Source organism: Dermochelys coriacea, chromosome 6 (genome assembly GCF_009764565.3).
Source record: "Dermochelys coriacea isolate rDerCor1 chromosome 6, rDerCor1.pri.v4, whole genome shotgun sequence".
Classification (NCBI taxonomy): Eukaryota; Metazoa; Chordata; order Testudines; family Dermochelyidae; genus Dermochelys; species Dermochelys coriacea.
This window is the reverse complement of record NC_050073.1, coordinates 95,407,652-95,420,877: the sequence shown is the minus strand read 5'-3', so window position 1 is coordinate 95,420,877 and position 13,226 is coordinate 95,407,652. Positions and strand designations below refer to the sequence as shown.

At 39.7% G+C, this 13,226-nt stretch overlaps 1 protein-coding gene across 2 annotated transcripts in view; it reads left to right on the top strand.

Moving 5' to 3' along the window:
* Positions 1 to 13,226, top strand: part of EML5 (EMAP like 5) — a 326,380-nt gene that overhangs the window by 302,329 nt on the left and 10,825 nt on the right. For both annotated transcript variants that reach the window (XM_038404486.2, XM_038404485.2), the window contains 7 exons: positions 2,310 to 2,518; positions 5,730 to 5,887; positions 8,758 to 8,872; positions 9,486 to 9,674; positions 9,936 to 10,108; positions 11,016 to 11,178; positions 12,365 to 12,468. In XM_038404486.2, the coding sequence (XP_038260414.1) occupies positions 2,310 to 2,518; positions 5,730 to 5,887; positions 8,758 to 8,872; positions 9,486 to 9,674; positions 9,936 to 10,108; positions 11,016 to 11,178; positions 12,365 to 12,468 (1,111 nt within the window). The remainder of the gene's footprint in view (positions 1 to 2,309; positions 2,519 to 5,729; positions 5,888 to 8,757; positions 8,873 to 9,485; positions 9,675 to 9,935; positions 10,109 to 11,015; positions 11,179 to 12,364; positions 12,469 to 13,226) is intronic.

Genomic DNA, 13,226 nt, shown 5'->3' with positions numbered 1-13,226 from the left:
ACTCACTCACAAAGACTACAGAAGAAGCTGAAACTCTCAGAAATGTGATGCCTAAATTGTTCCCTCTGTATAATCTCTGGAATTACATCACGTGCCCAACTATAGTAAACAGTCATTCATAGCATCTCTGCTCTGAGTTCAAGGTTTTAGGCCACAGGATTTTGGGTTTTGTTGCCCATCCTCTCTTCTGCACTGTGATGCTCCTTCTCTCTCTCCCCTTCCCAACTGGCAAGTCCTTACCCAGATCATGACTACAAAGTTTCTGGTGCACCCAGAGCCTAGGATTGCCAAATTTCTAATCGCACAAAACTGAACACCCTTGCCCCACCCCTGCCATGCCACTTCCTGTGGGCCCCACCCCTTCTCTGAGGGCCCTCCTCTTGCTCACTCCATCCCCTTTCCCTCACTCACTCACTCTCCCCACCCTCACTCACTTTCACCGGGTTGGGGCAGCGGGTTGGAGTGCAGGAGTGGGTGAGGGCTCTAGCTGGGGGTATGGGCTCCGGGGTGGCGCCAGAAATGATAGGTTCAGGATGCAGGAGGGGCCTCAGGGCTCGGGCAGGAGGTTGGGGTGCAGGAGGGTGTGCGGGCTGGGGCTGTGGGCTCTGTGTTGGGGTCAGGGATGGGGGATTTGAGGTACAGGAGGGGACTCAGGGCTGGGACGGGGGTTGAGGTGTGGGAGTGTGTGCAGTGTGTTGGCTCTGGGAGGGAGTTAGGGTGTGAGAAGGGATTCTGAGCTGGGGCAGTGGGTTGGGGTGCAGGCTCCAGCCAGGCAGTGCTTACCTCAGGCGGCTCCCAGTCCATGGCACAATAGGGCTAAGGCAGGCTTCCTGCCTGCCCTGGCTCCATGTGCCTCCCAGGAAGCAGCTGGCATGTCTGGCTCCTAGGTGGAGGGCCAGGGGGTTCTGTGTGCTGCCCATGGCTGCAGGTGCCACCCCTGCAGCTCCCATTAGCCATGGTTCCCAGTCAATGGGAGCAGCGGAGCCAACACTTGGGGCGGGGCAGCACGCAGAGCCCCCGGGGCCGTCCCTGTGCCTTAGAGACAGACATGCCGCCGCTTCTGAGAGCTGCTCAGAACCAGGGCAGGGAGCCTGCCTTAGAACCACTGCACCACCAACCAGACTTTTAGTGGCCCATTCAGCAGTGCTGACTGGAGCCGCCAGGGTTCCTTTTTGACTGGGCATTCCAGTCTAAAACCGGACATCTGGCAACCCTACCAGAGCCCTGAACCCTGGGTGCCGACATGATACATTACGCACTGACTGGCCACCTTCCCGTCTGGTGGTCTCTGCTGACCAAGGAGAAATCCATCAGGAGTGATGAGTGTATGCAATGAAAATGACCCCCCACAATATGTGTCTGTCATCATATGTGATTAGTGTCCAGTCAGGTCCCTGCAGAAACTGGTGCAGTGTTGAGCATGGACATGGGCAAAGATAGAGCCTGTGTAGTATGTTTAGTAAGAGCCTGTCTAGTAAGTTTCTCCTTACCATTTCAGTCAAGATGCCACTGTCCTAAACTTGCCCATCCTCAAAAGTTCATATGGCTCCATCTGGATAGCTACAGAGCCATCAAATGTTTCCTGGATAGGACAAAGTACTTTAGGTAGTGAGATATTTTGTTCATCTGCTCTGCAGATAAAAACAAAGCATCTAAGACAACCATCTTCAAACGGGTCAGAACATCTAATTTTAAAAACTATGTATAGGCTGGAAAGGCACCATCTTCGAGTCTTAGACTGATTTTGTTGAATGTACTCTACTGATCTTGGACAGAGAGAAATAGAGCAGCTTTGGAGAAAAGCTGCCGAGCAGCCCCCTGGCAATCTCTGCATATTTTGACCAGATGCTAGAGCTGTGATTTTCAGAGGACCTAAGGTAGTTAGACTCCCAATTCCCATTGAAATGCAATAGGAGTAGGGCCCCAATCATTAAGCCCCTTTGAAAATTACAGCCTAGAAGTAGACACAGCATCTTCACTAGATGCTGTCTTGGACATCAGGTCTTTCAGTCTTCTATTCTTCTTGATCTGTCTCCTCATTTCATTCTTCTCCCCCACACCACCTTCTCTATTCTGGAATTTTTCCTACGCTGAGTACGTAGTTTGTATATGTGTATAGTTTTCTAGCGTTTAAAGCATTGAGATAATCCATTTGAGGATTTATATAGGAGGAACAGTTTGGGGTTTCAGCTACTTTTTTTACTATTGTGGGGATGAATAACTCATCAGGCTGCAGAGTAAAGGATTCTTCTGTTGAGAGAAGACATATTTTTGTGGTAAATTCAAATTCTCCATTTTCTTTTTGCCAGGTGCCAAAATTGCCAGCAGAGCTGGTCATAACCAACGTATATTTGTAGCAGAATTCAGACCGGATTCAGATACCCAGTTTGTTTCAGTGGGAGTAAAACATGTGAGGTTTTGGACCCTTGCTGGAAGAGCTCTTCTCAGTAAAAAAGGGCTACTGAGTTCAATAGAAGATGCCCGGATGCAGACCATGCTATCTGTAGCTTTTGGAGCTGTATGTACCTTAACAAATTATTTAAAAATGCATAGATACAAAACATTATTTTTACATTTTATTCTTCCATGTCTGTATATACAGTAAAATGAGTTATCCTGAACTTTTCTGCCATAAATGCCTATTTGCATAATTTGCTGTAACCTGCTGATTAGTATATAAACTGTATAGTTTAACAAAAACTTATTATTTCTAGAGCTTATTCTTAATTTAAATGAAATCAGTTCTCTTTAGAAAAAGGTTATGAATTCAGATACTCCCAGTGTTGTATAAACTTCATACGTATTGATTTTTTGATCACTAAAAATATTCCCGTCTAGTCCCATTCTGTTTTATTACTTTACAAAAAATGATAGGAAGATTTGACCTATGGGTAACAAATGTCCATCTTCCAGCCATGCGTATTCCAAGACAAAATTTAACTAAGCAAGATCCAAGTTTGGGGGGATTAAGTCACAATATGTGGTATGCATTTAATGTAGAAAGTTTATAAAAAGGTATAAAAAACCAGCAATACCACCCCAGGTGGTGAGGTCATTATATCTTACTAGGATCAGGGCTGATCTATACTTGAATGGGAGATCCCCAAGAGAAATCTAGCATCTGTGGGAAATTGTTTGGTGTTTCGGTAGGTACCACTTTTCCCTTCAAGTCAATATTTAGTAGCCCATCATAATCAGGTCATTGTAATACGCCTTCTTTCAGCTGAGACCTAAAACCTGAGATTCTCATCTCTTGTGTTCATTAAACGTGAAGACTTGTCTGTGGACTGCAGAGGTGCTCTAGAGTGGCTCTGTTCTCTCCTGCCTAAAGATTCCCAGAAGGTGGTACAGGGAGGTAGTGCCTCTTCCCTTAAGGCACTTTATGTGGAATTCTGCAGGGAACTTGCTGGCTGAAGTTCATTCCAGATAAGACTGAGGTGATGTTGTTAAGTTGGGAAAGGCAACCAGAAGAAATTAAGAGAAAAACTTTTCCACTTTTATTAAGGTTTTGGGCCCACCATAGGGTGGTTCTTGTTCACAGTCTGGGTGTACTTTTGCATCCCCAGCTGCTGTGGGATGATTGTACAGCAAAAGTGTCCAGAAATGCTCTTTGAGGATAATTATCCATGGCAATAATGTACCAAGGAATATGGTGGATTCTTTTAAAAGATATGCTCTAATTGAAAAGGAATTAGTTTGGAGGAGTCCTATGGCCTTTGGTATATAGGAAGTCAGACTAGATGATCACAGTGTTTCTTCTGCCCTTGGAATCTATTAAAATGATCTGCACCATGCTAAGAGATTGTGACCATTTCTTTGAGATGCTAAACCAGAACCCACACCTTTGTCACTTGAAGCCTGGATTACTGCAATGTGCTGTACATGGTGCTATATCTTAAGTAAATTTAATAAACTCAGCTGGTCTACAATGTGGCAACCTGCTTATTAACTGGTGCTTCTGAATGGCAGAACATGACACCTGTGCTGTATGATCTACACTGGCTGCCTGTTGGTTTCCAGACTGACTTTAAATTGTTGTTTGTGACCTCTAAAGCCCTAAATGGCTTGGGACTTCCCTAGTTGACAGACTGCCTCTCCATCACAGTTGCAATTGGCAGATGTGTTTGAGCTGGATTCCCCTTGATTTAAAAGAGGGGGCTGGTGTGTAGAGCGTTCTCCTTGAGGTGCCCTTAGCTCTGGAACAGACTTCCCTCTTCTGGTCTGGTATAATCTGAGTCAGTTGACCTTTGTATCACAGTGCAAGAGGTAGGTGTTGGTCCAAGCTGCATCTAAGGGTGAAGTTTGAACCTGTTGGGGAGTGTTGTCTTCTACAGGCACTTCAGTTTTATTTTTGTTTTTGTAATTTATTGCAAGGGTGCTTAGAGAGGGTGGATAAGTGCCTTTCTTTACTTTTGCATACAAATCTAGATAAATAAGTAATTTTTTTTAAAAGTATGGGCAGCTTTTCACAAGCATAAGGATGGTGTTTAGTGTCAGTTTCCTGGCCACATTCCCATGTATCCTTCCTGCCTTTTCTTCACTTCTAGTCATTTAATGTTATGTGATGTTGCTGTACAAGATAAACAACTGTGTCATTCCCTGCACAGAATCAGCTGCATTTCAGTGTTGGGTGGCAATGAGTCATGTAAATACTGTAAATAGCTTGGAAAGTGAATTGGGATCTGGAAATTAAATGTTTTCAATGCATATAACATCATTATCATCATAAAGATTGTGAGGAGCTCAGATACTATGATAATGGAGGCTATGTTAGTGCCTTAGATAGAGATGTGACTTCAAGGGAAACCAGTGACAGATAAAATCAGCAGAGTCAATCAAGGGAATGTATTTTCTTTACATTGATATATTATCTTATGTGTTAAATATCACCAATAATTTGAAACATAAAGAATTCTGCACTTAACAAAAACATTTTGAACTTCCCAACAATAAGCATTTAGTTGTTACTGGTTTAAAATATTTTTCAATATCATTACTTTTGAATACCTAAAGTAGTTAAACTTAACTTTACTACCCCTCAAAAATAGGAGGCACAGTTAAAGAAAACCAAGTTATGTTCCATTGAGTTAGATTCTTACTACTTTCCTTTTTTAAATTGACCATCTCTGTACTCCATTGAGGGAAGTGCTGTACCTAATAGCTGGACACAAGATGATTTCCATCGAACATTGGGCTTGAAGGATAGTAGTAATAGTTTTTGTGTGAAATATGATACTAACTAGTATCTTAGCTGCTCCTGATTTCCTGTCTGCTCTTCCATGGTTGTGCAAAGGGATGATGCGGAACAGACTCAGAGAGCCCGGTCCCTAAATCCCATACCTTGCACTTTCTCAGTGCAGTGGGGGAGTGTTCATGCTCCCTGCAGTGCTGGACATCTCAGCCTAGGCATGACCTTTGCTATATCCTTCTTTCACGTTGACCGGAGAAGAGCATGTACCTTTAAAAGCGAATAGCAACTGATTCTCTTTTTGAGCTCACCCTCTAACTTGGAGGCTATCTGCCTTTTTCCTCTGCAGACAGAGTGCCTCTGGGATCTGCCATTGGTCCATATCCCTCTACAAACACCACTTTTACAGCAATGACTAATAAAGCCACAATCTAGCCCAAAATGTAGAATTTGTTTATTATTTATTTATTGCAAAAATTAAATGTATTTCTTCTTGACTTATTCAGAATCAAATGATAAGTATATTTTCCCCCCTTTTCAGAATAACTTGACATTTACAGGTACCATCAGTGGAGATGTTTGTGTTTGGAAAGATCATGTGTTGGTACGAATTGTGGCCAAAGCTCACAATGGGCCTGTGTTCACAATGTACACTACACTAAGAGATGGTCTAATCGTAACAGGAGGCAAAGAAAGACCGTGAGTCTTTTTTTTTCTTATCATTCAAATATGTTTTACTAAGATATTATGTGCTGTACAAATGTGCTTCAGGACATGAAATTCCAGTAGTTACTATCAGTCACTTTATTTAAGTACCTATGCAAGCTATTTCAAACATTTTGTGATGATTTTTCATTATTAAGATTAAGACAATAGGAAAAAAATAATTTTGAAACAGTACAGAAATAAACACTGTTTTACAATGGGAGCATTACATACAGTGGAAGCCTGAGAACAGGGCCCTTGCTGGACCACTGAGGGGAAATACAGGTGTAGTTGCCCTGAACTGTAACAATGAATTTATCAATTTTCCCTTGCCATGAAATATAAATTGACCACCCCTTTCTTATTCAGATATCTTCGTCAGGAAAACTCATGAGACACTTGAGAGGTTAAAGGGCACCTATTCAATAGCATAGCCCTTGGGTCTGTCTTAATCAGATTTCAAAAAGAAGATCCTTTATTTTCATGACCAGTGCCAGTTTTCTTCCAATCCCTTTTTACACTTTCAGACCTGGCATTAGAAGGGATGCAGTAGAGAGGAAAGCAGCATCATGAGAGGGAGCTGCCTTCTGCTCCTCTAGCCTCATTTGCAGATGCCAATAGCACACAGCAGATTTAATGAGACTGAAAGCTCAGCAAGATTCAGTATTGCAGAACACTGCATATTTCCTTGCATTTTGGTGAGATCCTTTTCCTTTCCCTTGGAGATAGCTGTTAACGTACACCCCATCCAAATACAAAACTCCATCAAATTTATGATTATTTCCCTAAAATAATAGTCTTGCATTTTAAAGATGTTTTGCTTTTAATATGTTCTTTTTATTTGCTACTTATTTCTCCACATTCTAATGTAATATTGAGTGTCTCAAAGCCAAAAGGGTATTCTTATCACACAAGTTCAAAAGAATCAATGAATATATTGTAAAAGGTAAGAATAAAATCAACTCATAACTGCTGTATATTGTCTTCTATTCTGAAGAATCTCAAAACACATTGCACACTTTAATGTAAACTATACAGACTACCTAAAAACACACAGACATATAATTTTGTAGTATGTTTGTTCATGGAAAAATGGTGACAAAAGTATTTTGTAATTGTGTGTGTGTATGTTTTGGCATTTAATGTAGATCTAAAGTACTAAAAGCCAGATCTCCTCCTCTTGTCCCCTGAATTGCATTCTCAGACTCTCCACCTGTCTTACTAATCAAATATGTATGGATGACCACCTATGGGAACTTGATGTATGCAACATATTTGCATACTTGGCTGATGCTTTGACCACACAGATTTCTGAAGATATGCTATGAGACCACTTTTAAGAGAAATGGAAGCCTGCATACTTACACATCAATATTTATAACTATCTATTGAAAAACAGCAGTTGCTCACGATAAGTAGTTGAATCATTTAGCAGAAATGTAATGCAATGCTTTGGTCTAGTAACACTTATAGCTAAAATACATAATTAAAATTAACCTCCACGGAGCATGCACAGCCTATCAAAATAACCACACAGTGGTATTGCTCTACCCTTATGTCTCAGTTCTGCTCTAAAAGGCTGTATTGGGCTACTCAGAGTTGTGTTTAGAACGTTGGAGCCTATTCTGGACCAAAATTAGGGAGACACAAAAATAATTTAAAGTCCCCACTGACCATGTTTTCTGCAACCAGTACAAGAAGGGAGTAATGGAGAATCTGGCCTTTTTCCTGCTGTCTCCTCATCCCCATTGTCTGTCATCTCATACCTTTTCCATTTGTGGATTGTGAACTCTACAGGACAGGGACCATATCTTTTACTTGTTCTATGAAGCATCTAGAACATTAAAGGCACTGAATAAAAAATAAACAATAATAATTAAAAATACATGCTACAAATCTTATTCTGTTTTCTATTTCCCCATCAACACCTTCCCCATTGCTTCTCTTTCAGTTTTCCTCTTCAGTTTCTTTTCTTGTATTTTCTTCTCTTCCTTCAGTTTCTCTTTGTTTTAAGATTATACTGTTATGGCTCACAGATAGCATTTAACATATAATACTAAACCAGTAGTTTGGGAAATCCACTCCTTTCTTCACATCATATGACTTTAGTCGCTAGACAGAAGAGTTTTCTAAATGCCATTTCACTACAGCAGGGAAGAAGCATTACAGTGAAGGAAACTGAGGAGCACCATATGAATTACAGAATCTGTAATCTAACTATGCCTTTGATTTATTTTTCCTCTGGACAGTAATTTAGAGATTTCAGCAAAATTGATCATCTTTATAGATTAATACACATAATTAATTCAAATTAAAGAATGAATGTGTTTTTGAAAGATGAGATTAAAACAGTCGAAAAGCAAATCTATCTTGGTTTAAAAACTGTTAAGTGTTAATAAATAAACTTTATTGATCTATAATCTGAATTTTATTTTTTTAGACTGGTATATATTGCATATTAATATTTTTCTTATACAAATGTTAATGGAATCTTTAAGGAATAAATTTATAATGCCTTTATCTTGTTTATTACATTAGTGCCTAAGGGCCAATGAAGAATGGTGCCCCATTGTGCTTGGCACTGTAAAGAGTTGTAGAGGGTCCCTGCCCTGAAGAGCTCACAATTTAAATAGATAAGACAGAGACAGGGTGGGGGAAAGGGATATAACACACAAACAGTGAAGAATGTGATGGTAGACAATGTCATTTTAGTTCCATGGTTTTTGGGGGTGGGTTTTCTTAGGAGGGAATAAGCTAAATGGAAAAAATGGGGAGGTTAAACTACATTAAATAACAAAATGTTTTAATTGACTGAAATACGAGCTAGCTTTCATACTTAGTGTCTTTGGCTACTATCTTATTAGATCAAAGGAAGGAGGGGCTGTTAAACTATGGGATCAGGAGCTGAAGCGATGTCGTGCCTTCAGATTGGAAACAGGACAGATGACTGACTGTGTTCGTTCTGTGTGTAGAGGCAAAGTAAGGCATGTTCTTTTTAATATATTGCTGTCAATCCTTGGGTTATTATACAGCAAATTGATATACTGAAGAATTTTTGCAGACTCTTTTTCTCATGGTTATTAGTTTGAATAATTAATACAAGTAGATGTCTATTTAAAGAGTTACTGAAGAATCTCACTTTAATTTATAATTTAAAATGTTCTTAAATTAAAGGCTTACTATGGCTGTAGATTATCTGTCATAAAGCATACTTTCCAGTCCATACATATATACACATAAGGAAATACTAGTGCGAGTTAGGATGACATTGTGTATACAACTTGATTAAAAAATAACAAAGGATTGCTTTCTGGGTTTAGCACCCAGACCATTATACCAACTCTTGAATTGAATACATTCTGTTAAATTTGGAGGCAGAGAATGATTCCGTTTTACATTTGATGTCCGATTTGTGAACAGAAATTCAGACAATCAGAAGATTCACATGCCGATCTCTTCATTAACAAAATTTAATCCTTATTTGATTTCAGCAGCCCTTCTTGATGGAATTATAACCATGGCTCATTTGTTACTATTTATAAGTATTAGCTAATATATTATTACAGTAATAATTCTTTCACCATTGTCCCAGGGAAAAATTCTTGTTGGGACAAGGAATGCTGAAATAATTGAAGTTGGAGAGAAAAATGCAGCATGTAACATTCTAATTAATGGTCATATGGATGGACCTATCTGGGGACTGGCTACACATCCTTCAAGAGATTTTTTCCTTTCTGCTGCAGAAGATGGGACAGTGAGACTCTGGGACATTGCTGAAAAGGTAGATGTAAAGTTAATAGTACTAAGCAGCTATAATTTTAGAAAAAAAGAATCAGAGATTTATTCAATAGTGAGGATTTAAAATAGTTTTTCTTACCATAGTCTGAGAAACTAAGCTAGTATAGTGATTGTGATACTATCTTTTGCATAATAAAAATAACATTCAATGGATACTATGAGAAACTGTTGGTTATGGATTATTTTGGAATATGCATAAATAGAAATATTTACTCCTCTTTTCCTGGTTTTTATTTTCTCACAGAAGATGCTGAACAAAGTCAGTTTGGGACATGCAGCTCGTACTGTTTCTTACAGTCCCGAGGGGGACATGGTGGCTATTGGCATGAAAAATGGAGAATTTATTATCTTGCTGGTGACCTCTCTAAAAATATGGGGGAAAAAAAGGGACAGAAGATCTGCTATCCAAGACATAAGGTCAGAAAAGTCATGGCATTTATCTATCCTTGAAATGTGATAATAATGAGCTGATAAAGTAAGCAAGCAATAATTTAAAAACAAAAACTCCACCCACATAAGGTGATTTATTTTATAAGGAAGTCCCATATGCAAAAGTTGCTATTCACCTGGAGTTTGTATATCTAAAACACCATATTAATCCCCTCCCAATCCAGTGTAATTTTCAAAGTGTGTGCTTTGAGAATAGTTTTATAATACTATACAAAAGTAAATTATATTGTATCCATTGTACAGAGTATTACAAAATGCTTTGCAGAGAGATAGAATAGAGTGAATGCTTTACAGAGTTGAGTATAATGACTTCAATAGAAGGCATAAAGAGAAAAAGGACATATGAAGATGGAGTAGAACAGAAAGCTGGAACCTAAGCAGTAGAGATGTCAGTAAGTATTGTCAGACATTACTTACAATGAAGGGGAAATGGAAGCGTTCTGTCATAGGTGAGCTCAGTTCAGAACTCTAGATTCAAAAGAGAAGAAATCAACTCAGCCTCTTAGAGGGGGAGAAAATTTCAGCAGAGATAGGGTAGCACAAGAGAAAGAGTGACTCCTGATTGAGGAGAGTCACAAGGAGGGGAGATAGAAGATGTAAACAGTGTGTTTTTGTCAATATATTACTAATAATCAATCATGCTGAAAGAGAAAGTAGGACCAGACAGATTTTATGTTTTCTCTTGTCTTTCATCCCTTAGAATAAGAGCTGGATCCATTTTGTAACACTACATTACAAAAAAAACAACAACAACAACAACAACATGATACTTGATAGCAGAGCGTTGAAAAGAAAATAGAAAAAGAAATTCTAAGATCTTAAATTTTTCTTTTGTGAATTTCAACCTCTCTTCTTAAACTATTTATTTATTCAGGTTCAGTCCAGATTCTCGTTACTTAGCAGTGGGTACTAGTGAGAATGCAGTGGATTTTTATGACTTGACATTGGGTCCCACGCTAAATCGAGTTAGCTACTGCAAAGATATCCCAAGCTTTGTTATCCAGATGGACTTCTCTGCAGATAGTCATTTTCTCCAGGTATTAGTCATATGAGATCATTGTATATATTTTTTAAGTTTGTAAGTAAATGTATTGCTCATGAAGGTCTATTAACACTTGTTCACGCCAAAGATATTAGTGGCAGACACCATGCAAGATTCCTTATGAGGCACCAGTAATCATATCTCAGTCCTGACCAGCAGCTCCCCCAATATTTCAGTCCTGGGCCTATCATGGTTAGAAACTGATAGCTGTGTTAAATGGTGAGGTTGTTTTGTGATAGGCATGTATAGATCACAAATAAAAATAAGTTGTTTGGACTCATCTTAGTACCTGAGTGTGAGAAATAAATACAGAAAGCAGAAGCGTACTTCTGAGTTACTAAAAAGTGACACTGACTGTTCATCTGCCTCATCACCTTGTTGAAGCTGGGTTTGTGACCTTTTGGAAATAAGAAGGAGTACAATCTTTCTTCCCAGGAATCGTCAGAAAACTATGGCAAACCCTTCAGATTCCTGACCATAATAATAAAGTGCCCCTGTGCACATCTTATCAGTACAAGCCTTCTCTTATGAGCACTCTACCCATGTTGCCATGGCTTTCACAATGTATCTACACATTTTGACCCCTTTCTATGAGGTCGCAAGCTCAAGCTTCAGGCTGCTGTAATTTATACTGGCCTTAAATGGCTCCAACAGGCCAAAAATAAATATTGGGATCAGAGTAGGGATGTCCTAGCAGTACTCCATTTTCCCTGCTGCACCAACATCAGGGAGGAGGAATAGCATACGAGTTCTTATGTGGCCTTTTCACCACCAAAGGATCATACACAGATTGGGCTGAGCCTCCCCAGGCCAATTAAGCAACTTTTAAAAGTCCAGTTTATACCTGCATTATTTACAACAGTTACTCTTTTAATTGGGTGCTGTGTAGTAAGGAATGTACATATATTTCACTCACATTTTATTGATAAGACTTTTTTAAATTAAAAATTGATCACCATTTCTCATTGTTCTCTACTTGTATACGTTTTTGGGAAGCATAAGATCTTTCCACAGAATACTTCCTCTGATTCTACTGTAGGGTAAAAGGCTCTATCAATAACACCCTATTTCAGAGCCATTGATAATAACATTGAGTGTATAATTATATCCTTAGCATTTCAAATATCTTCAAACATTTTTAACTCAAATGAACTCTTATTTCTGAACGTTCATCCTCAAAGGTCTCTACTGGGTCTTACAAAAGGCAGGTCTATGAAGTGCCTTCGGGAAGACAGCTTATGGACCAGGCAGTGATTGACAGAATAACATGGGCCACTTGGACCAGGTAACTAATTCACAGATTCACTTTTGCTACTGGAGTAAAAGTTCAGATGTCTCCCATCTGGAAAGAAAACCATAGGTCTGGAAATGACCATATTATCATGAAGGATACTGCAACACTACAGCATTTGATCTACATTTTTCTTAAAAACATGCCTGATTGATCTGGCAACAGAGTAGGAGTACATTATACAGTCACATGGGAAGAATGTTTAGGCTCCACTTGAGACCACTGGCAATTAGCCCAATCAGGATATTAGATGCATATGGTCTCTGGAGGTTATGAGTTTTCACTCTCTTTAAGTACCCTTTACAGCTTTTGATCCAGCATCTATGGCAGCAGTTCTCAAATTGTGGGTTGGGACCCCAAATTGGGTCGCAACCCCGCTTGCTGCGGTCTGGGGTCGAAACCCAAGCCCAAGGGCTTCAGCTCTGGGCAGTGGCACTCAGGTTACAGGCTCTCTGCCTGGTGTTAAAGCCCTTGGGCTTTGGTTTTGGCCCCCATCACCCAGGGCGGCAGGGCTATGGCAGGCTCAGACTTCGGTCCCCCTTCTGGGGTTGTGTAGTAATTTTTGTTGTCAGAAGAGGTTGTGGTGCAATCATAGAATCATAGACAATCAGGGTTGGAAGCGACCTGAGGAGGTCATCTAGTCCAACCCCTTGCCCAAAGCAGGACCAATCCCCAATTTTTGCCCCAGATCCCTAAATGGCCCCCTCAAGGATTGAATTTACAACCCTGGATTTAGCAGGCCAATGCTCAAA